We start from the raw sequence: 21,185 nt of genomic DNA on the forward strand, positions 1-21,185 counted from the left end.
TGTGTGTGTGTGTGTGTGTGTGTGTGTGTGTGTGTGTGTGTGTGTGTGGCTCGCTCTCTGCCCCTCCCCCGTTCACGCTCGCTCTCTCTCTTGCTCTCAAAAATAAACATTGAAAACAATCTTTTAAATCCATTTTAGAGCATATTTTAGCCAAACTGAATCTATTTGGCAATGATTAAATATGCATGCTTTTCACCTTCCATAAAGGGGCTTATTAATTCACTGGTAATGCTCACCAAAAGCAAAGACCTCTGCTGGCTGTTACTGGGGATGCGAAGAAAGAGAAGACACAGTCTCTGGCTCGGTCTGAGAAGACGAACGCCTGTCGTACCCAGACGCCACCCAGACGCCACGGCCGAGCCGGAGGAGGTCGCCAGGGTATGCAGCGAAGGCGCACGACCCCCCAGGACAGGAGGACCCGGGAGGCTGGGCCCAGGCGCCCGACGCAGGAGAGAGCTGGGAGAGCACCAACAGGACTCGGGCAGAGGCCCGGAGGGACGAAAGGCAGAAAGCAGAAAGGCCAAAAACGGCGGGCGGCAGGTTCAGCTGACTGGACTTCCCCGCAACACAGGCGCCGTGGGAGAAAGGAAGCCTGGGGTGACCGGCAGCCTGGACTTGAGGCCAGAACCCGGGTCTGAGTCCTGGATCCACTGCCGCGGACAGAGTGACCACGGTGCAGTGTGTCTGCTTCTCCGAGGCCCACTCTCCTCCTCCATGAAGTAGACCGAAAACGCCCCTGCCTGTCACTCGAGAGGCTGCAGAGCAGCTGCAGGGGGCGCATGGGGGAGCCCCACGTGACATCCGGGCACCGGGAACTGAAGGCTCCGCCGAGCCGGAAGGCGGCCCAATGACCCTGGGGCCGAAGGTGGAGGAGTGGCACCCTGCTAATGTGATGCTGGAGGGGATGTGACAGAGCCCAGGAATAAGGGGACCACAGCAGCGCAGGCAAGGAGAAGGAGGACCGAGGGCCTCGATCGGATCGGCAAGGCTGCGGTGGAAGGCGCCACAAGAGGCGAGCAAAGGAGTCCTCGGGGCACAGGCTGCGCTGACGGACCACGGCCGGCGACGGGGCTACGGCAGATACGTGGGCAACTCTGGCCCCCAAACAGAAAAGCTGGAAAACAGGGCTTACTTTGGTGAGAAGGTAGAACGCTTCTACACAAACTTTACCAAACAGGAAGAAACAGCTGACTTTGGGAGGAAAACGATCTCGCGGGATGAAATACTTAATCCTACAAACTGTGTATCTATTCTAAAAGCATCTGGCAAATAACTTCTGCATACGATTACGCTAATGCCATTTGGTGGAACACTGTATTTGCATTTCACCACACCATTTCTAACTTTCACGGGTTGGGATTTTATGTGAAGGTTATGAGACATGCAAAAATGCACAAATGAGGACACCACAGAGAACTACTCATGTGCTACCGCAGATGCACCAGAATTCACCGTCGGGTAAACCTCTGGTGCGGAACTAGCAGAGCCGAAGCACGTAAGCAGTGAAAAAGACCAACGTGGTGGTAAGAAAAAAGGGAGTCACCTGACACTGAATTCTCTGCTGTAAATCACAATCGATTAATCAAGCCCAATGCCCTGAATGCACCAAACACACCAACTTAACAGAAAACACGACACCGCTCTTGAATGGAGTGTGACCGTGTGGGCTGGGGACTGCGGGCGAATGAACACAATGCCAACTGGTGCCTCAGAATCCACTGCCTACGGTGACGAGGCTGAAAAACTGAGCCTTCATTCCGCTCCAGGAGAACCGCGGTCACACACTTAGCCCAGCCTCACGATGTGACCAACAAGATGCTCGCTTTTCAAAATGACGACTGGAAATTAGGGTTGAATAATGTTCACCGCAATTAGCTTAGGTCAGAAATTCAAACGATTTCCAAATACAATACAGGAAGTGAAACAGAATCAGATCTGCAGTTTATTCCAATAACTCAATGGGTGAAGGTTTGTTGTTTCAGGAGAATGAAAAGCTTTTCTAAGCCTATCTAAAAGACATTTAGAAAAGTGTCTATTACATGCCAGTTTATAAATTACTTCTAAGCCAATAGCAAGAGCTATTCAAGGCCTGGCACCATAGCTTTTTGCTAACAAACTACATTTTTGCCCAGAATCAGGGTTAGTGTAGAAAGCGTACATGTAGAAAGAAATCCTAACTAGCACCCTGGGAGTAACTTACTCAACCTTCTTTGCTTGCAGCATGTAAAAACAAACCTCAAAAGGCAATTAAAAAAAAAGGGGGGGGGGAGGGCGGGAGGAGAGGGAAACATCTGGATAGGCTCCAGAGAACTCACCCGTGCAAAGTCAAATGCATATCTGTAAATAAGTTTAAAGTTTGTAGAATCATTTAATAATGATCTTAAGTAATCCAAAGTATTTCTGAGTTTTTCTGTTGTATCACATCTAGAAAAACAGAATAAAGGCAAATTATAACCTGAGTTTTTTACTTAACTGGGGCAGTAACATGAAACAGAATACCAAAAGACAATAAAACCCTGGAGTTGCAACACATTCATGATGACCCATTTCCCTACGTTTTTGATTGTTAAAAATTTCAAATGTACAGAAAAATGGAAAGAATAATGAACAAGCCCTCATATACCCATCCCCTCAGTTCATAACACACATTGTCACATTTGTGCTCTCATGTGCACTTTTTTCTGTACCACTTGAAAGTAACTTACTAACATGATGACACTTCACTCCTAAACACTTAAATACCATCATCACTCCTAATATTCTATCAGTGTAAACTTTCTTAGCTAATATACAACCCATATACAAAGTTCCCCAGTGTTCCCTCAATTTTCTTCACAGATGCTTTTTCTGGATCCAGGATCCAGTCAAGGCTCACGCATTGCTTTTAGGTGTCATATCTCCTTAGTCTCCAGAAGGGTGTCACCTCTCTTCTTTCTTGACAATGCCATTTTTGAGAGCGGTTGTTTTGTAGAATCTCCGTTTGTCAGATAATTTCCCTCTGATTATACTTAAGCTAAATGGTTATGACAACACTGCTTGTGAGGCCCTTCTCAGTGCACCCCATGAGAGGACTTGTAACGTCAGTCTGTCCCATTAGGAGTCATGGTAAATGGACTCATTCAGTTAAGGTAACATCCCCCAGATTCTCCATGAACAGGTATTTTCCCTCTGAAACAGTATGTAATCTATGGGATGATATCTTGAGACTGTGAATCTTGTTCCCGAACAACCTTCCATCCGGTGGTTTTAGCCTCCACTGGTGATACCACCCGAATCGACTTTACATTTGAAGATGCAAAACGGTGATTTTTCTGACTCTATCACCCTTACCGGCTGAAGTTATTCTATAAAGAAGAGTTCTACTCACCACCTTTTGCGTTTTCTGGACTTAAGGATTTTTGCTTTTTATTCAGTGTTACAATCTTTTACTGCCTTTATTCTTTTTGGTGCACAAATCGTCCTCATTTGGGCAGTGGCCCATTCAAGCTGGTGCCAGTGTCCTTCTGACATGTGCCATCAGTCTCTGAGCACGTCCTTGCTTATGGTACAAGATATTCCAGCTCACCTTGTACTTTCTCTACCCTAGACTTGAAATCAGCTATATCTCCAGGGAGCTTTGGTGATGAAAACCTGTTTTTACAGATAAGGGACACACTGTTTATTTTTCCTAAGGAAGCAGACTGATTGGCTAATTTTACAAACTAATTTTCTGCTCCTCATATCTAGCCCTTAAAAATGAGAACCAAGAGTCACCATTTCCATCAGCAAAATCAAAGCTTTTCAATGCTGGACGTGCTTTCTTGTGTTCCCCTGTAGGGCTTTCACCTACCACTAAGCATAAGTAATACACAGTAAAAGTATTATCAACATAAACAGTTTATATACTTTATAAACTAAAACACCGTTCATACGTTCACATCATAGATCAGCACACTGATCTATCTTTAGCAATAAATTTGTAAAGGTTTCTTTTTGTAGCTAACTACAAAATATTCCCCCATAATCTACTGAGATAATAAAATACCTAAAAGTCAAAAATTAGAGTAAATGTTTCACTTCTATGAATCTACAACAGTTTAGAATGTGCTGTATTTCTTCCGGATGTTTGAAAACTAAAAAAGATAACAATTAGACTGTTTTAGAAGTCAGAAAAGGCAGGGGCGTGGGTGGCTCAGTCGGTTGGGCATCTGACTGCGGCTCAGGTCATGATCTCCCAGTTCGTGAGTTCGAGCCCCGCATCGGGCTCTGTGCCGACAGCTCAGAGCTTGGAGCCTCCTTCTGATTCTGTGTCTCCCTCTCTCTCTGCCCCTCCCCCGCTTGTGCTCTGTTTCTCAAAAATGAATAAATGTTAAAAAAAAAAAACTGTTTTAAGAAGTCAGAAAAGGCTTCTTTAAGGGACTGAAATGTTAGCTAATGGCTGAGAGCAGAAACAGGATATTTCTGGAGCAGAGGGTTTTCCAGATAAAAGGAACAGCATGCGCAAAGGCCCAGTGGCAGAAGGGAGCATGCCAAGCTCAAAGACTAAAGAAACCCACTGTGACCAAACGGAAGAGAGTCAGAGGGGAAGTGGTTCCAGGATAAGGCTGAAAGGGAGGTGAGGCCAGGCCATAAAGGGTTTTGTGGTCCATACTGTTTTTTGTTTTTTAAATTGAATCCTAGAAACACTGGAAGCCACCTCCAACCATGGGAGAGACCACAATCAGGCTTGCATCTTGAAAAATTCACTCTGAATCTCTGTGGAGAAAGGCTGGGGAAGAAAAAAAAGAGAGATGCCGACAGCCTAGTTAGAGATCTAGCACCAACCCCCAAAAGAGGGCTGGTAGAAGCTAACAGGGCACACGAGAAAGCAGGAAGTTGGAGTCTAGGAGGCAGGAAGGGAGCAGGGCCTTCTCTGCACTGGGGACTCTACTGTATGGTTTGATTTTTTACTGTATACATAAATAACTAATGATACTTTATTAACAATATGGCAGAGGGTCAAAGAGGAGAGAGACCAGCTAACCCCGAAACATTTAAGGCCGAGGTCTCTCCTCTTCACTGGAAAGGAAGGTTAAGGACCAAAGCCACAGGAAATTGGCCAGATTTTGGCAGGGGGTTTAGTTTAGTCCTGTCCAGTGAGAGGAAGAAGAACAGATGTCTGTTTCAACAGATTCAAGGGCAGAGAGCACTCACTTAGACATCTGCTACATAGCTAAAAGAAAATAAAGTAGCCATGAGTCTTTGGGTAGAACCGCAAGGCAAAATGGAAGTTCGTTAGCATGCCTGGGAGTCTAGCTGCCACCCTGGCAAAAGATGTCCCCTGAAAGACGTTTTCATTTGTCTTAAGACGCTCAGATCTCCTGTCTGGAGTATAAAGCATAAAATACCAAAGTACAATTTTCACTTTACGTATGTAATAAAGACAGTTACACATGTCAGAGCTATTACCATCAATAAAGAGTTTAATCTGCTTTAAAAGGGGCCCTGCCCCAGGGCACCTGGGTGGCTCGGTCGGTTAAGCGTCCCACTTCGACTCAGGTCATGATCTTGCGGTTTGTGAATTGGAGCCCTGCATCAGGCTCTGTGCCGATGGCTCAGAGCCTGCTTCGTATTCTGTGTCTCCTCCTCTCTCTGCCCATCCAATGCTCATGCTGTGTCTCTCAATAATACATAAACGTTTTGTTTTGTTTTGTTTTGTTTAAAAAGGGGGGGGAGGGCCCTGACCCACAGAGCCTCTGGAGTGACCCCCAGCAGGGAACACGCTTCTGAGTCACCCGAACTACAGGTTGCCATCTAGTGGCCACTCAACAAGATCAAGTGAAGAAACTGGCTTGTCGGGAAGTTGAAGCAAACCAGCCCGGGACTTCAGGAAGCAGCCACATCTTCAGCCTCCCCCCTGCCCCCTCCCCCCTCCCCACCCCCGCTTTCCAGTGTATCACACGTAAGAAAACTCCTGTTAGTTTCTGAGTGACATAGTGCCACACCGCTCAAGAGCACCGTTTTCCAAAACAAAACGTGGCCATACTGTGAGATCATTTCTTCCGTGACTTCTGCTCCTGTTACAGATTCAGAAGCACCAGAAATCGGGACAATAAGCACCAAAGGTTAAAACCAAAAGGAGTTCTCCATTCCCTGGGGAAAGGCCTTCACCCCTTCACTTAGCCAAAGGTATTTTTCCAGCCAATCCTCACTTCTATGCAAAGTAAGCTACAAGTCTAACACACTTTTGTTTAGCTTAAACAGCTTTGTAAGTTTGATTCATTAGAAGTAACCTTAAACCCACGTGTTGGAACAAGGCGATAGAACAAACAGTCCACTGAAATGAGTTGTGCCTTCTCCTGACTGAGAATGAGCTACAGAACGTGGAATGAACATATCGGCCCCCCCACCCCCGCCAGATGCCCTCCGTCACTCCTTCCAGCACTTCCAAAACACTGGCCCTGGTGGGGCTTGCACACAGCTCGCTCCCCTCCCCAGTGTCCAGGAGATGGAGTTCTGAGAGCCCAGGTGGGAGTCACAGAGCATCACTTCCCTTTCCTGGTTCTAGACGTGCTGCCAGAGGCACCCAGGGAGCAGCGGAGCATAGTCTCCACTCCCTCTGTCCAGTAACCATTTTCTTCAAACTTAGCATCTTAATCAAATATTCTATTATAAATACAGGGATCGCCACATACACTTTAATTCCAGATTGAGCTCAAAACACTTCACTGGACAGGTTTAATGAAACCAAAAAAGGGCAAAAAAGACAAAAATCCAAACTAGAAGACAAAACAGGCAATTCAGTAGACAGACTACTTCCTATCTCTAGAGCATATTCGTCTCTGAGTATTCTTATTTACCGGGTGTGGATGCCTTACAAATACAGTACTTATGTAATCAGTTCGAGAAGCATAAAGAGAAGTGGCCTTACTATTTTTGGATCTTTTGGCTGAACTTTGCTTCTGAGCCCCTGCCCCAAAAGGACTGTCTTGCTCGTGAGTTTTACTTCCCCAGGATGTAGAATACTGCAGTTGGCACATCGCTGCCATCCAAACACTTGCTGAACAAATGAATCTACGGAAGTTAAGGGAGGGGGAGTGGAGGTTCTTAAAACTTGCAATTCGACTATTCTGAACTATAGAGAACCTTAAAGGTTGTTCTGAGTAACGATCTCTTCCTCCTTGATGAGGAAACCAGTCTCCAAGTTTCGTATCACACAAGAAGAAAGCAGGCTCCTCCCTGCCCTTAGAGTGGACCCAGCTTGTCACCTCATCTTGAACTACAAGGACCAAGTGGCAGTACCCTAGAGGAACCCAACTGCCCCCGTGTGTGTCACACTGAGTGGCAAGCAGGGTTCCCAACAAAGAACCTACGGGGTGGGGTCCCTGCAATTCCCCTCTGCCCTCCCTGAACTTACATAGACCTCCCAGGAAACTGCATACTTCCCAGGTGGTGTGGCCCTCAAAACGCAAGGGAAAGGCCCGGGAGTGTGTAACATTCTTTTGTAAAGGCAAATGTAAAAAATAATCTAGAATTACTTAAAAATGGATATTATAGCCTCTTAAGACAAATGAAAATGTGCCCGAAACATACTAATGGTGCCTCCTCTGAAGGCTTGAAATAAAATCTTGATATGGCCATGCATTCATCATTACACGGGCCCCCCTTTAAAGAGTGCAACCATTATGTGCTGTATTCAGAAGGCAGTTAGGAAAGGCGGGGGGGGGGGGGGAAACAGTGAAAGTCAGTAGACTTAAAATTGTTAAGGAGATGTTCCCAACATGACAAGCATAATTTTTAAAGAGATTTCAGAGGACTTAACCCTAAAATTCTAGAGCATGATGACAGGAAAGTGTATGGCTTTATCTAAAACTCATTTGCCATCAGACAACAGTTGTTAAAGGAAGAATGCGACTTAAGAATCAGAAGTCTTGGGGCACCTGGGTGGTTCAGTCAGTTAAACATCCAACTCTTGACTTGGCTCAGGTCATGATCTCCGGTTACGATCAAACCCCACGTCGGGCTCTGTGCTGAGTGTGGAGCCTGCCTGGGATTCTCTCTCTCCCTCTCTCTCTACTACTCCCCTGCTCGCTTGTGCTCTCTCTCAAAATAAACATTAAAAAAAAAAAAAAATCAGAAGTCTTGGGTTTTCTTCCCATTTCTGCCACTTACTTTAACACATCATGTATCCCATGTGTCCCTTCTAAGCCTCAGTTTCCTCATTTGTAAAATGTGCAGGATAAAGCCTGATTTGTCTTCCTCACAAGGAAGGCAGCCGTGAGGCTCAAATGGAAAAGCAGCAAAATGACTTATGAACTACTAAAGCATGGTGCAAATAAAGCATTGTTATCAATAACAAATGGATAACAATTTTGGCAAATTCCAAAATTATTTGAATAAAACCATAAAACCATTTCCACTCCAATTTCAATCCAGTAAATGTCAAAGTCTATTATTCCTAAGTAAAAAAAAAAAAAAAAAAAAAAAAGAGTCATTCCGTAGATCAAAGTTACTATGTTAATAATCTGCTCTTCATCTTCAGGTACCACTGAAATATTTACTTACCCATCTCAACTGTATCCTTCAATTCAGAATACAGAGTAACAACTGTTTACTTGAATAAAACTTTGTGTACACACACACACAATGAACACATAAAACCACTGTTTTTTTTCTCATTCTGGGTAACACAAATAGACTCTTTATTATTATTTTTTAACCACTGGAGTAATGAAGTTCCAATTTTGCCCAAAGGTAAAATCAGAATATATAAAATACATATTTTCATTTATAAGTTAAACTTCAGTCAACTTTTTCTCCCTAACTGTAAACCAGATGCTGATAGGCCTTTGCTTTTTAAGCTCTGAACCTGTGCTACTATGACAGTCACTAGACACACATGGCCATCAAGCACTTGAAATGCAGTTAATGCAAACTGAGAGGGATCATAAATGTAAAATATGTACCAGATTTTGAAGACTTAATATGAAAAAAAGAATGTACAACAGCTCATAAATTTTGAAAATATTGATTATATGTCTGAATAATAATATTTTGGATATCTGGAGTTGAATAAAATATATTAAAATTAATTTTACCTGTTTCTTTTAACTTTTTTTTTAATGGGACGGCTAGAAAATTTAAAATTACATATGTAGCTCACATCTGTGAGAAGAGGAGAGGCTGGTCTATTTTCTATTGGGCAGCTCTGCTCTAGAAGAATACTAAAATAAACAATACACATTATATAAAAATTATAATTGCAAAACTTCATGCATACTGTCTTCTCTTCATCATGAAAATGGGATTTGGCCTTTACACCTATAGCCACAGGTGAAGTTTGCCAGATCACCCGGCTTTCCTGCAGTCACCCAACCCAGGCTCCTGACCCGCCAGGGAGGAGGCAGCCAGCTGGGGAGTGCAAGGACGCCACCCCGCCTCCCGACCAGGGCAGCCGCGGGACTTACTGTAGAGAAGTCATTCCTTTTAACCATTCCTGCAGAGTAAAATAACCCATGTTTTGTGCATCCAATTTCCAAGCTAGGACAAGCATAACTACCTGCATAAAAACAAACAAAAAAACAGACCAATCAAATCAGAACGACAGATCTCAGTAATTAATCCTATTAACAACTCTCCAAATGCTTCTGTTCGCCGCAGTTTAGTCACTGAAATATCAACAGGGTAACTTCAAAAATGAGTTCTAGGCTGGGAAACATCCAAAAGTTTGGTAATTCATCTGCTGACAAGGGCTTGGGGAGACATGAACTCTTATGATGCAGAATGGTGGAAATGTAAAGCCATTAACCTCTCCACAGGGCAATTCTGCAGTATTTATCAAAATTAAAACCAGTGTTTGACTCAGCAATTCCACTTAAGGAAAGTTATATTATAACTTATACCTGTGCACGAACACAAAGATGTATATTCAACAATATTTTCTGCAGAATTATTTATAGCAGCAAAAGACTGAGAACAACCCAACATTAATCAGGGACTAAGTATATACTTCCTTGCTGAATACTTTCTATACAAAGGAATACTATGCTGCCATTAAGACAAATGAAGTAGAGTTATCAGTACAAACAGGGAACAATCTCCAAGATTTAGTGAAAAGAGCAAGCTGTAGATCAGAGGGCTGAAAAATAAAAAGGCAAGTGGTGAGTCATACACAATAATGCAGCTGTACCACAAATACATTAGTGTTTGTGAGCTGAACTATACACACTGAAGAAAATTATTGTGAAGTGGCCCCACATCCCACTTAAATAGCGCTGTGCCTGGAATGAGCACAGGATGAGTGACAGGGCCCAATCACTTCTCAGCGGGGCGCCACTCTTGCTTTTAGTGAATCTTCTGAAACTCTGTAGGCATCAGGAACTGTAACAACTCTAGTTTATGGCACTGCTTGTCACTTAGCTGCTTTAGAGAAAAGATGACACAGAGATACTGCCAGTGAGTTTAATAAACACCTGAAGGAGTAAAGACAAAATTACATTTCAAAAGCGCATCTAGCTTCCAACTATCCAGGGCTCTGCAGAGGGAAAGAGCTGAGGCCATCCATCCAAGAAGAGGGTAAAGAAGAGGGACAGGGATTTCCGAGGACCATCCTGCCACTCTGTGGGACTGCGTGCCTCAGGACATTGTCCACACCTAACGGACATCCAAGTCCTGACCTGGGGATCACATATTCACTGCTAAATGGCTACATCTCCATTTGTTGTAACAAAACAAACAAACAAACAAACAAACAAAAAATCAATGGTAAGAAAATAGACCTGTGAAAATTGGCCAGGGACTAGCATGTTCCACATTTGGCAGCTAATTTGATTTCTTTACACAGGACCTGAAGGCTTCATTTCGACGGCTGGAAGAACCAACCCAACCATTAATCTATCACCCACGTGCCCCACTGGGTCAGATGGCGACGGTGGTAAAAGGAATGGGATGATGTAACATGAAAAAAGTAAGGCAAGCAGTCAATTAGAAATCACTCCAGATGATTTAATTGGCCTCTGAAAGCCACTACACAAATTAAGTACTGCAGAACAATACTATTTAGGAGGTTCAGAAAGTCGGTCCTTGCGTTTGCCAGCAAGCTAGCTTGTGGACTAAAAATGTCCAGCTTTGTCTAATTTATAGCTGCAAGATTAATGAAAAGCTTTCTCTTGATGCTGACTCTATGGTTTTCCACGTTAGAAGTGATTAGCAGTGAGAACCCACTGAATCTCTAAGCCCTTTCATCAAATCTCAATTAAATCAGTACATACCAATTTTTAAAGTCACTAGGTTTTTTAGATTAAACAATCTAGATTACTAGGTAGATTACTAGCACTGATTAGTAAACCAATGTTTCTACATATGCACACCATCACAAAACAGCATTGCTTAATAGGTTAAAAAATTCTTTTTAGTTTTTTTTAATGTTTATTTATTTTTGAGACAGAGAGAGACAGAGCATGAACAGGTGAGGGACAGAGAGAGAGGGAGACAAGACACAGAATCTGAAGCAGGCTCCAGGCTCTGAGCTGTCGGCATGGAACCCAACACGGGGCTCAAACCCACAAACCACAAGATCATGACCTGAGCCGAAGCTGTAAGCTCAACTGACTGAGCCACCCAGGCGCCCCTACGTTAAAAATTTTTTAACTTAAGAGACCCAAACTTCCCCAAAAGAGCACACATGTTCTTCCAAATATTTACACATTAGTGGATTTCCCCTCATCCCTCAGCTTTTCTTGGAATTCTGACTCCCACATAACAATTTACCTAGGTGAAATAACCCCCATTTTCAGTTTTAAAAAAAACTATTTTGAGAGAGAGGGAGAGAAAGAGAGCACGTGTGCACATGGAAGGGGCAGAGAAGAGAGACAGAATCCCAAGTGGCCTCTGAATGGTCAGCACTGAGCCGGATGTGGAGCATGACCTGAGCCAAAATCAAGAGTCAGATGCTCAACGCCTGAGCCACCCAGGCGCCCCTAACCCACATTCTAGAACTCAAACTTCCTATGTTCTCAAACAGTATATATACTAAATGCTCAATAAGAAAGATTTAAAGTTCCACATAAACACTTGTTAAATTAAAAAAAAAAATGGTTAGGGCACAGAAACACACACAAGTATGCATGAAATGTGGCTAAAAAGTCAAAGTAGATATTCACGATGAGTATTTCTTTACACAAAATGGACTTTTCTTATGGTAGCTCATAAGGAAGCTAATTAGGCAAACAAAAGGTTTTGCTGTGGCCGTAGTAAATGACAGTAGATTTGAATTTTACAAACCTGCTTAAATTTCCTAGGCTATAAGTATCAGGCAAGGTGAAGGTTTTAAGTACTTTAAAGTATTTGAAAGTGCTAACTCAACAATGAGGACAAGGCTTTAAAAACAATTTTACTTCTTATTTTTCAAATGTCAACATTTCTGAAGTTGGGATGCATTCCAAATGGATGCATATCAGAGTTTATTTAGCAACATTTTTTCCTTCTTAGTAATGATATACAACCTCTATTAATGGCAGCTTAGAACTGAAGTACAGTAATAAATACTTTAGAATAATCTTCTGAATTCAGTTTCCTAGTCTTCAATGTGATTCAACATGTTAAGTCTAGTTCTATTCCTAAGAGGAGACTAAGGGACACCATTGCCCCCCAAAAGGATAATAGCAGCAGCTCTCTGTTACGGAGTACTGCTATTTGAAGAACTGTGCCTTTCTTCAGTTAGAATCAACACCAGCCCTCCCTCCCACCTGACAGGCCTCCGGGCCTCTGAGAATAAATGTTCAGACAGTGCCTCTCACACCTGCAGCCTGACCCTGGCCTCCCAATCTCCTCCCTTTCCGGCCCTGTTGCCCACCTCTGATCACATGCTGATGACAGTCCCCTGGGCAGAACCTTTGGGTCTGGGGCACCTTGGTAGCTCAGTTGGTCGAGCATCCAATTTTGGCTCAGCTCATGATCTTGTGGTTCGGGAGTTCGAGTCCCACATCAGGCTTGCTGCTGTCAGCCTGTCAGCGCAAAGTTTGTTTCGGATCCCGTCCCCATCCTGTGTCCCTCCCCAGCTTGTGCTCTCCCAAAACTAAATAAAAATTTAAGAGAGAGAGGGAGAGAACCTTTGGGTCTGTTCTCAGGTCCAACTCACTCTTGCCCCTCTTATTATTCAGTCCAGAAAACACTCTGCCAACATTGGCCCAGCTGTCATCAGGAAACTTCTTTCATAAGCCAGTGTGGTTTTTTTTTTTAATCTTTTTAAAAAAATGTTTTATTTTTGAGAGAGACAGAGACAGAGAGACAGAGCACGAGCAGGGGAGGAGCAGAGAGAGAGGGAGACACAGAATCCGAAGCAGGCTACAGGCTCTGAACTTTCAGCAGAGAACCTGCCAAGGGGCTCAAACCCACAAACCACGAGATCATGACCTGAGCCAAAGTCGGACGTCCAACCAACTGAGCCACCAAGTGCCCCTGAAGTGTTCTTTTCTATGCTTATGACTAGTCTATGGGCAAGATCAGACAAAATACTACTGGCAGTTCTCCCCAAACCTTTATACCAAAATGAATAGTTCATTAAGATACTGAACTAGATCACATTAAAATAAAAACTACAAGACAAAAATCCACGTAATGAGCAAAAGGCTCTTTAGAAAATGTAAGGTGTCAGGGCGCCTGGGTGGCGCAGTCGGTTAAGCGTCCGACTTCAGCCAGGTCACGATCTCGCGGTCCGGGAGTTCGAGCCCCGCGTCGGGCTCTGGGCTGATGGCTCAGAGCCTGGAGCCTGTTCCCGATTCTGTGTCTCCCTCTCTCTCTGCCCCTCCCCCGTTCATGCTCTGTCTCTCTCTGTCCCAAAAATAAATAAAAAAAAAAAAAAGTTGAAAAAAAGAAAAAAAAAATTAAAAAAAAAAAAAAAAGAAAATGTAAGGTGTTGGAGGGAGTTGGGAGAGGACAGAGGCATACAAATGTCAAGGGTAAGAAAAGTTTTAAGAATGAAGTGTGAAGTCTTTAGAGTTGTTTGTTTTTTTTTTAATTTTTTAAAGTTTATTTATTTATTTTTGAGAGAGAGACAGAGAGAGCGACTGGGGGAGGGGCAGAGAGAGGGGGTGAGAGAGAATCCCAAGCAAGTTCCTCTCTGCCAGCACGGAGCCCGATGCAGGGCTCAAGCTCACAAACCGTGAGATCATGACCTGAGCTGAAACCAAGAGTCGGACGCTCAACCGACTGAGCCACCCAGGCACCCCCAAAGTGTGAAGTCTTAATTTCCAGTTTTAAGAGCATGACATATGTGCATGGGCAGCACCTATCTTCCAAGAAGAGTCTATACGAGGGGGATGATCACTTGTGATCTCTTCCCCATCATAAACTCATTTAGGACCTTAGACATATTTGTTAAATTGGAGGCTAATGCAATATTAAACTGCAGAGTTAATGAACCAGGGCACCTGTATGAGCATAACTTTTCATTTTAGTGTAAGAGAGATGATGTAGGAACAGGAAAAAAATATTCAACAATAACATGACGATAAGAGTTGGGAAAAATAATTAAGCATATAAAATAACTTCTCAAAAAAAATTTTTAAAGGAAACACTTAAGGCCTTTATACTAAAAAGCAATCCCTGAGTTAAAATTTAATCGGAAGTGAAAGAGCTATGAAAGATTCTTGATAATTACAACTTATTCCAAACCCCTATGAATAATTACTCAAAAATCTGGACAAACTCTACATTATGCTGAACAACTAGGGAGGGGGACAAAGGTACAGAATAGACTATGACTCGGCCCCCCAGCTCATCTCTCACGGGAGGTACACATGCCCATAACACTTTCTAAACATCTAGTTTAATTACTTTACTATCGTACCTTTTAGATACAAGAAACAAACAAGAGGAAAACATGACTGACTAGTTACACCATGCCAATTAAAACAAAAAAATTTTGCTTAGAAATCCAATTAGAATTGGAACTTGTTTCTTAGATTGCCTCACAAAACTAACACACCATTCCTTCTTTACTGTTGCTTTATTTGTCAAGGGACAAAAGACAAGAAAAATAATCAACCGATTTGCCCAACTTAATAGGCTAGACTTACATTTTCTGGTTCAACACCAATGTCTTCGCAAAATTTCTCCATGCCTTCAGGACCTACAATATCATCAGTACCTGCGATGAAATGCAATCTTACATAAATTAAATCTGACCACGTACATGATTATTACTACAGTGATATTACACTGCTGAAATATTTATTATTAAAATAAACGAAAATCAAATAATACCTACAGGCCAGAACTCCTTTCTGAAAAAAAGAAATCACCAAGTGTAAAGTGAAAAATATTCGGGAATTTCAGTTACTTCTTTAAAGGATTCGGCTCTGCACAATCATCTGTCAATGTATTGCCATGCCTTTCGACCTACGGACAGAGGCTACACATAATTTTTGTCTGAAGATAAGGCCACTTTGCTTCTTTAAAGTAGCATACAGCTCTGCCTGATTTTGGTAATAATTTTTGGAAACATAGCAGAGAACCACACAATGTTCTTTATAAAATTAACTGGGAAATAACATAATCATTTCTTTTACATAGAAGAAAAGCCAGTAGTCTTTTTGTTCCTGGTAAGGCCATAAAGCCTCTTCCTCCTCGGGCCTCAGCTCTGCTTCTTCCCAAAAGAACCGCCTGCATGGTCCATCTCCACTTGACCTCCTGCTCCTTCTTCAACCACTGCAATTTGGTTTCTGTTCCTCTCTCTCTCTCCTGAAACTTCTTGCCAAGGTCACCAATAACACCTTACCTGCCAAATCTAATCGACAGTCGGATCTTTATTTTATCTGACCTTTCTGTGGTATCTGAAACTCTGAAGCAATTCTTTGCAAAATCTGCCTCCTCCCACGGCTCGCACAAGTACCCTCCCTCCGGTTTCCCTCCTACTTCTCTCCTCCTCTGGCTTCTTAATGTGTTCCTTCGCTTCTCCCAGCTTGTTAGATTTCATGGGCAGGGTTCCATCTTTAACCCTCGTCTGGTCCATTCTACACCTTCGCCCAAGCTTCAACCATGCTCGAGTTTCCAGGCCCACACTTTCCCCCTGTAGTTTTGGACTGTCTACCACATTACTGCCCAGCTACCCCACCTGCTGTTTCACTGCCACAGCTAAACTCAGCTTCTCTCCCAAGCCTCTTCCTGCATTTCACATTTTCAGCCATCACCTCACGGAGAAGGACCATCTGTCCATGCCAAGCCTGCTTATCCTCCTGTACTCTGTCCCACTGGTGGCACCAGCAGAAACAGAAACCTGGGAGTCACTCTGGACTCTTCCTTCTCTTACACTCTCCACATCCAGTCAATTACCGAGTGTACTGCCCGTTTTTCCTGCCAAACACTTAATTGTACCTATCCCGTGCTGACCTGCTCAGGCTTTATTCTCTCACTCAGATGACCACAGCGGTCTCCCCAGGATCTCCCTAACTCCATAGCCCTGTACCCTCCAGCCCCTCCTCCACACAGCTGCCTAAAGGAGCCATCCCAAACACAAATCCCACGCTGGCTTAAAATCCTTCAGTGGCTCCCACCACCTGAAGATAAAGTCCAAAGTCTCAACTGTACCAAATAAGGTTCTCAATGATCTAGTGCCTCCTTTCCTCTTCAGCCTCCTATCTTTCCACCTTTAAATCAAGTTTCTTGAAAATAAATGAATCAATAAATATTATTAAATGAATGAAAACTGAGACCCAGAAATACTTACCTATGGTTTGCTCTGCACACAGGTCCTGCCACACACCCAATACCAGACTGTTCTTTCTGGCCTCGGCCCATCTTCCTCTCCCTTCCCCATGTTATCTGGCCAACTCATTCAGTCTTTAAGGGGAAAGCAGACGGGAGCCCTCCCGCTCTTCCTGACTCCCACCTGCAGAGGCTGGGAGGGGCGGTCCTCTGTGACCCCAGCAATGCTAGGAGTGGTTCTCTCACACTTAGCACATCTGTGTTAAGTCCCAGCTCATCTGCCTTTCCCTTTAAGTTCCTCAAAAGTAAGAGCTGTTGTAGTTCTTGTGTAACCTCAGCATACCACCTGGCAAGGAGCAGCTGCTTTTATAAAATTTATTGAATAAATAAATGAATGAATACCTGAATACAGGAACCACTCTACAACCTTTCCACAGCCTCTAGATCCAGTGGTCCTGCAGCGTCCACTCCTCAATAGATCTCGGTTTCACTCAGGTAACGTTTACTGAAGCCATAGACTGTCGTAACTGCTAAAGATTAAGAAAACATGGTCCCTGCCCTCCAGGAAGACCAAGTATAGAGTAATTTCTTTTTTTATTTTTTAAAGATTTTTTTTTTTTTTAATTCAAGTTCGTTAACAGTCAGTGCAGTCTTTGCTTCAGGAGCAGAACCCATCGATTCACTTCTTACATGTGACACCCAGTGCTCATCCTGAACAGTCCCCTCCTTAATGCCCATCACCCATTTCACATATCCCCTACCACCTCCTTGCCAGCAACCCTCAGTTTGTTCTCTGTATTTAAGAGTCTCTTACGGTTTGCCTCCGTCTCTGTTTTTACCTTATTTTTCCTTCCCTTCCTGCATATTAATCTGTTGAGTTTTGTATGCAGAGAAAGGGAAACCCTTTAGCACTGTTGGTGGGAATGCAAACTGCGGTAGCCACTTTGGAAAACGGAATGGAGGTTCCTCAAAGTTCCTCAAAAACTTAGAAACAGAACTACCCTACGACCTAGCAATTGCACTACTAGGAATTTACCCAAAGGATACAAAAATGCTGATTCAAAGGGGCACATGCACCTCAATGTTTACAGCAACACTATCAACAATAGCCAAATTATGGAAAGAGCCCAAGTGTCCATTGACTGATAAATGGATAAAGATGTAGTATGTATATGTCCATATATGTATATATGCGTATATACACGTATATATACGTACACACACACACACACACACACACACACACAATGGGATACTACTCAGTGACGAAAAAGAATGAAATCTTGCCATTTGCAACAACGTGGATAGAACTAGAGTGTATTATGCTAAGCGAAATAAGTTCGAGAAAGACAGATATCATATGGTTTCATTCATATGTGGAATTTGAGAAAGATTTTATTATTTTTTTAAAGTAATCTCTACATCCAACATGGGGCCTGGACTCACAACCCCAAGATCAAGAGTCACGTGCCCCACCACCAAGCAAGCCAGGTGCCCCAGGAGTAATTTCAATACAAAATAATAAACAGGAGGGCCTGGCTGGCTCGGTCAGTGGAGCGGGCGACTCTTGATCTCTGGGTTGCAAATTCAAGCCCCACGATGGGTGTACAGATTACTTAAAAATATAATCTTAAAATAGTAATAATAAACCACAATAAATGTATAAAGTGGTTGTCCTCAACAAAGGATAAATATTAAAATCACCTAGAGGGCTTGTTGGAAAGTCTTATGTCATTTCTCTGCTTCAAATCCTTGGCTCCCCTAAAGTCACACTCAGGCCCTTTCCTTGTAATCTGGCCACAGCAAATACTTTTTTTGCATGCTTTATTTCCCTTGTAATCACAAATGTGCTGTTTTGTTACAAAATGTTTTGTTTCATATTTTCCAATCTGTTACCTTTGTCTGGGGTTTTCTATTTTCTCCTTTTATTTTACATGTTTGTCCAAGTATTCCTAATTGTCTTATCTTGATTATTAGGGGAATAGCTATTATTCAAATAAAAGTTTAAATACTGAAATATTTAAATAATATTTAAATATTAAATATTAAGATAATAAAAGTTATTCAAAGAAGATTACTTCATTTTTAAGCTAGTTATTTTTTGCTACATTAACACATAAACATGATACACAATTTCATTTAAAAGTGAAAGTGAAAAAATTTACAAAGCAAGTTTCCCCTCCAACCCCTCCTTACTCCTCAGAGACAACCATTTATTAAAAATTCCTGTAAGCAGCTTTCCCAAAATAACTCGTTTATAGAATTCTACATGCATATAATGTATACATATTTATTTGCTGTTTCTAAGTGTCAATGAAATTTCTCTGTGGCTTTCCAGGTAGAATTTAATCATTTCATTTCCAACAAATGATCATTTTTGCCTACTCCTTCCCAATTATTTATTTATTTTTAGCTATTTATTTTTATTATTTTTTATCTTTGAGAGAGAGAGTGCACGCACTCGACAGCGGGGCTTGATCCCCTGACCCTGGGATCAAGAGCTAAAATCAAGAGTCGGATGCTCAACTGACTGAGCTACTCAGGTGCCCCATCCTCCTTTCCAATTATTTATGCCCCTTCTTTCTTCCTTTTGTCTAATCACACTGGCTAATAATTTCCACAACAATGGCAAATAAGCATTCCAGGAGTGAGCATGCTTTTCTCATTTTCCACTCAAAAATGGAAATACATTTTGCATATTATCATTTGATAGGCTGCTAGCTTTGGCTTTGAGAGTGCATATACCCATGTGTGCCCACATGCACATATTATACGAATGACACAGTAATGCGTCCACATAGAAAAATACTCATATAGGCAAAGTCAGAGCAAAATAGACTAAGAAGAGAAAACCGTTTTCTCCCTTTCCTTACCAGACACGTGTCCTGAGACCTTTGTGCTTATATTTATGTATGTGCAATATACAATGAAATCAGTTTTAAATTTATCTACACGCAGGGGTTCACGCTATGCCTATGAATCCTATACCTGGCTTTTGTCACTGAGTACGCCTGTAACCTTCCCGTGGGAATGTCTACACATCTACTTTGTTAGTGGGCTCTTCTTACCTTACTCCACTGCATGTATGTGTGTATGTCTCATTGTTTTTTTATTATTCTCCTACTAAGAAAGAATTTTGGCTAGGAGATCAAAGAATAATTATTCTCATAAGGAAATATTCACCTATTCCTATTGTGCTAAGAGGTTTTATTTTTAGGAACAGATGCCTTTTTTTGGTACCTACTGAGAGGACTCCCTGGGAGGTAGTTGCAGATTTGAAAGAAAAAGTTACTTTACAATTCTTTTAAAATTCCTGTCTTTGGTTTCCATTCCTCCTGATTTAAAAAAGCTCTTTCCCCATAACCAATTCTTTTTTTTTTTTCTTTTGAGAGTGAGTGCTAGTGTGCGCATGCGAGCGGGGAAGGGGCTGAGAGGGAGAGAGAATCTCAAGCAGGTCCCATATCCAGTACAAAGCCCAATGCGGGGTTAAATCTCATGACCCTGGGATCTTGACCTGAGCCCAATTCATGACCCGGATTTTTAACCAACTGAGACACTCAGGCGCCCCCACCGTAACCTATTCTAGAATCTCAAGAGCCACCTGCCTTCCCCCTGTCTGTGCACAAGACCTGGGTGGGTCCTGGCTTACTACCCTCATCCGCCCTCCAAACCTGGCCACTGATGCCTCTCTCTGCCAGCGTTCATCCTAAAGACGATGCTTCTCAGTTTGTCTGTTTGCTGCACAAGAAAATGGGTGGAGTGCGTCACCCCAGCAAGCCCTCAAAGGACGTTTGCTGAGGTATACTGTGCAGGAGTAATGTTAAGTTCTCCATGCTTTTCTCTTTTCTTCCAGATTCTGTGCAATGCCATTGTCATATTACTTGTATGCACCTGCGTCTATGTTTTTATTTTCCATTGTTATTTTTTACCTATTACATTGACTTTATATCATTCAGGCTTTCTACCTCAATGCTATTCAACAGAAATAATACTGTAGACAACATATGTGATTTAAAGCTTTCTAGTAGCCATGTTCAAAAGTAAAAAGAAATAGGTGAAATTAATTTTATTTTTGTTTTTTTAAATATAACTTATCGTCAAGTTAGCTAATATACAGCATATACAGTGCATAGAGTGTGCATCTGTGTTTTTAAAGAGCAAGTTTTTAACCATATGATTTGCAAAGGCATGACTCTGCCAAAAGTAGTATTTTATCCTAAAAACAGTAAAATATAGCTTGTTAATCAACAAGCTTTTCCATATCTTTTAAATACCCACAATTCTGCTTCTTAAAACAACGTTTCTTTTTTTGCCATTATCTTTCCCACGCACACAGTTAGATTTAGCTGTAATCACACTGTTATTTGGGATTTTGACTGTATTTATACTAAACTTATAATCCACCTGTAAAATTGACCAATCTTAATTCTAAAATTAAGAATTGAGAATTCTGAATATGTAACTGGCTAACACAAGGCGGGTTAGAAGTGAAGAAGGAGAGGATTTTAAGAAGTTATATCTAA

At 42.3% G+C, this 21,185-nt stretch overlaps 1 protein-coding gene across 9 annotated transcripts in view; it reads right to left on the reverse strand.

The window, feature by feature from the left end:
• DCUN1D4 (defective in cullin neddylation 1 domain containing 4) overlaps nt 1-21,185 on the reverse strand; it is an 86,525-nt gene that overhangs the window by 16,011 nt on the left and 49,329 nt on the right. For all 9 annotated transcript variants that reach the window (XM_040483905.1, XM_040483922.1, XM_040483912.1 and 6 more), the window contains 3 exons: nt 15,036-15,106; nt 9,426-9,517; nt 2,316-2,424 (listed from right to left, as the gene is read on the reverse strand). In XM_040483905.1, the coding sequence (XP_040339839.1) occupies nt 2,316-2,424; nt 9,426-9,517; nt 15,036-15,106 (272 nt within the window). The remainder of the gene's footprint in view (nt 1-2,315; nt 2,425-9,425; nt 9,518-15,035; nt 15,107-21,185) is intronic.

Source organism: Herpailurus yagouaroundi, unplaced genomic scaffold (genome assembly GCF_014898765.1).
Source record: "Herpailurus yagouaroundi ecotype Mexico unplaced genomic scaffold, PumYag 28, whole genome shotgun sequence".
NCBI lineage: Eukaryota > Metazoa > Chordata > Mammalia > Carnivora > Felidae > Herpailurus > Herpailurus yagouaroundi.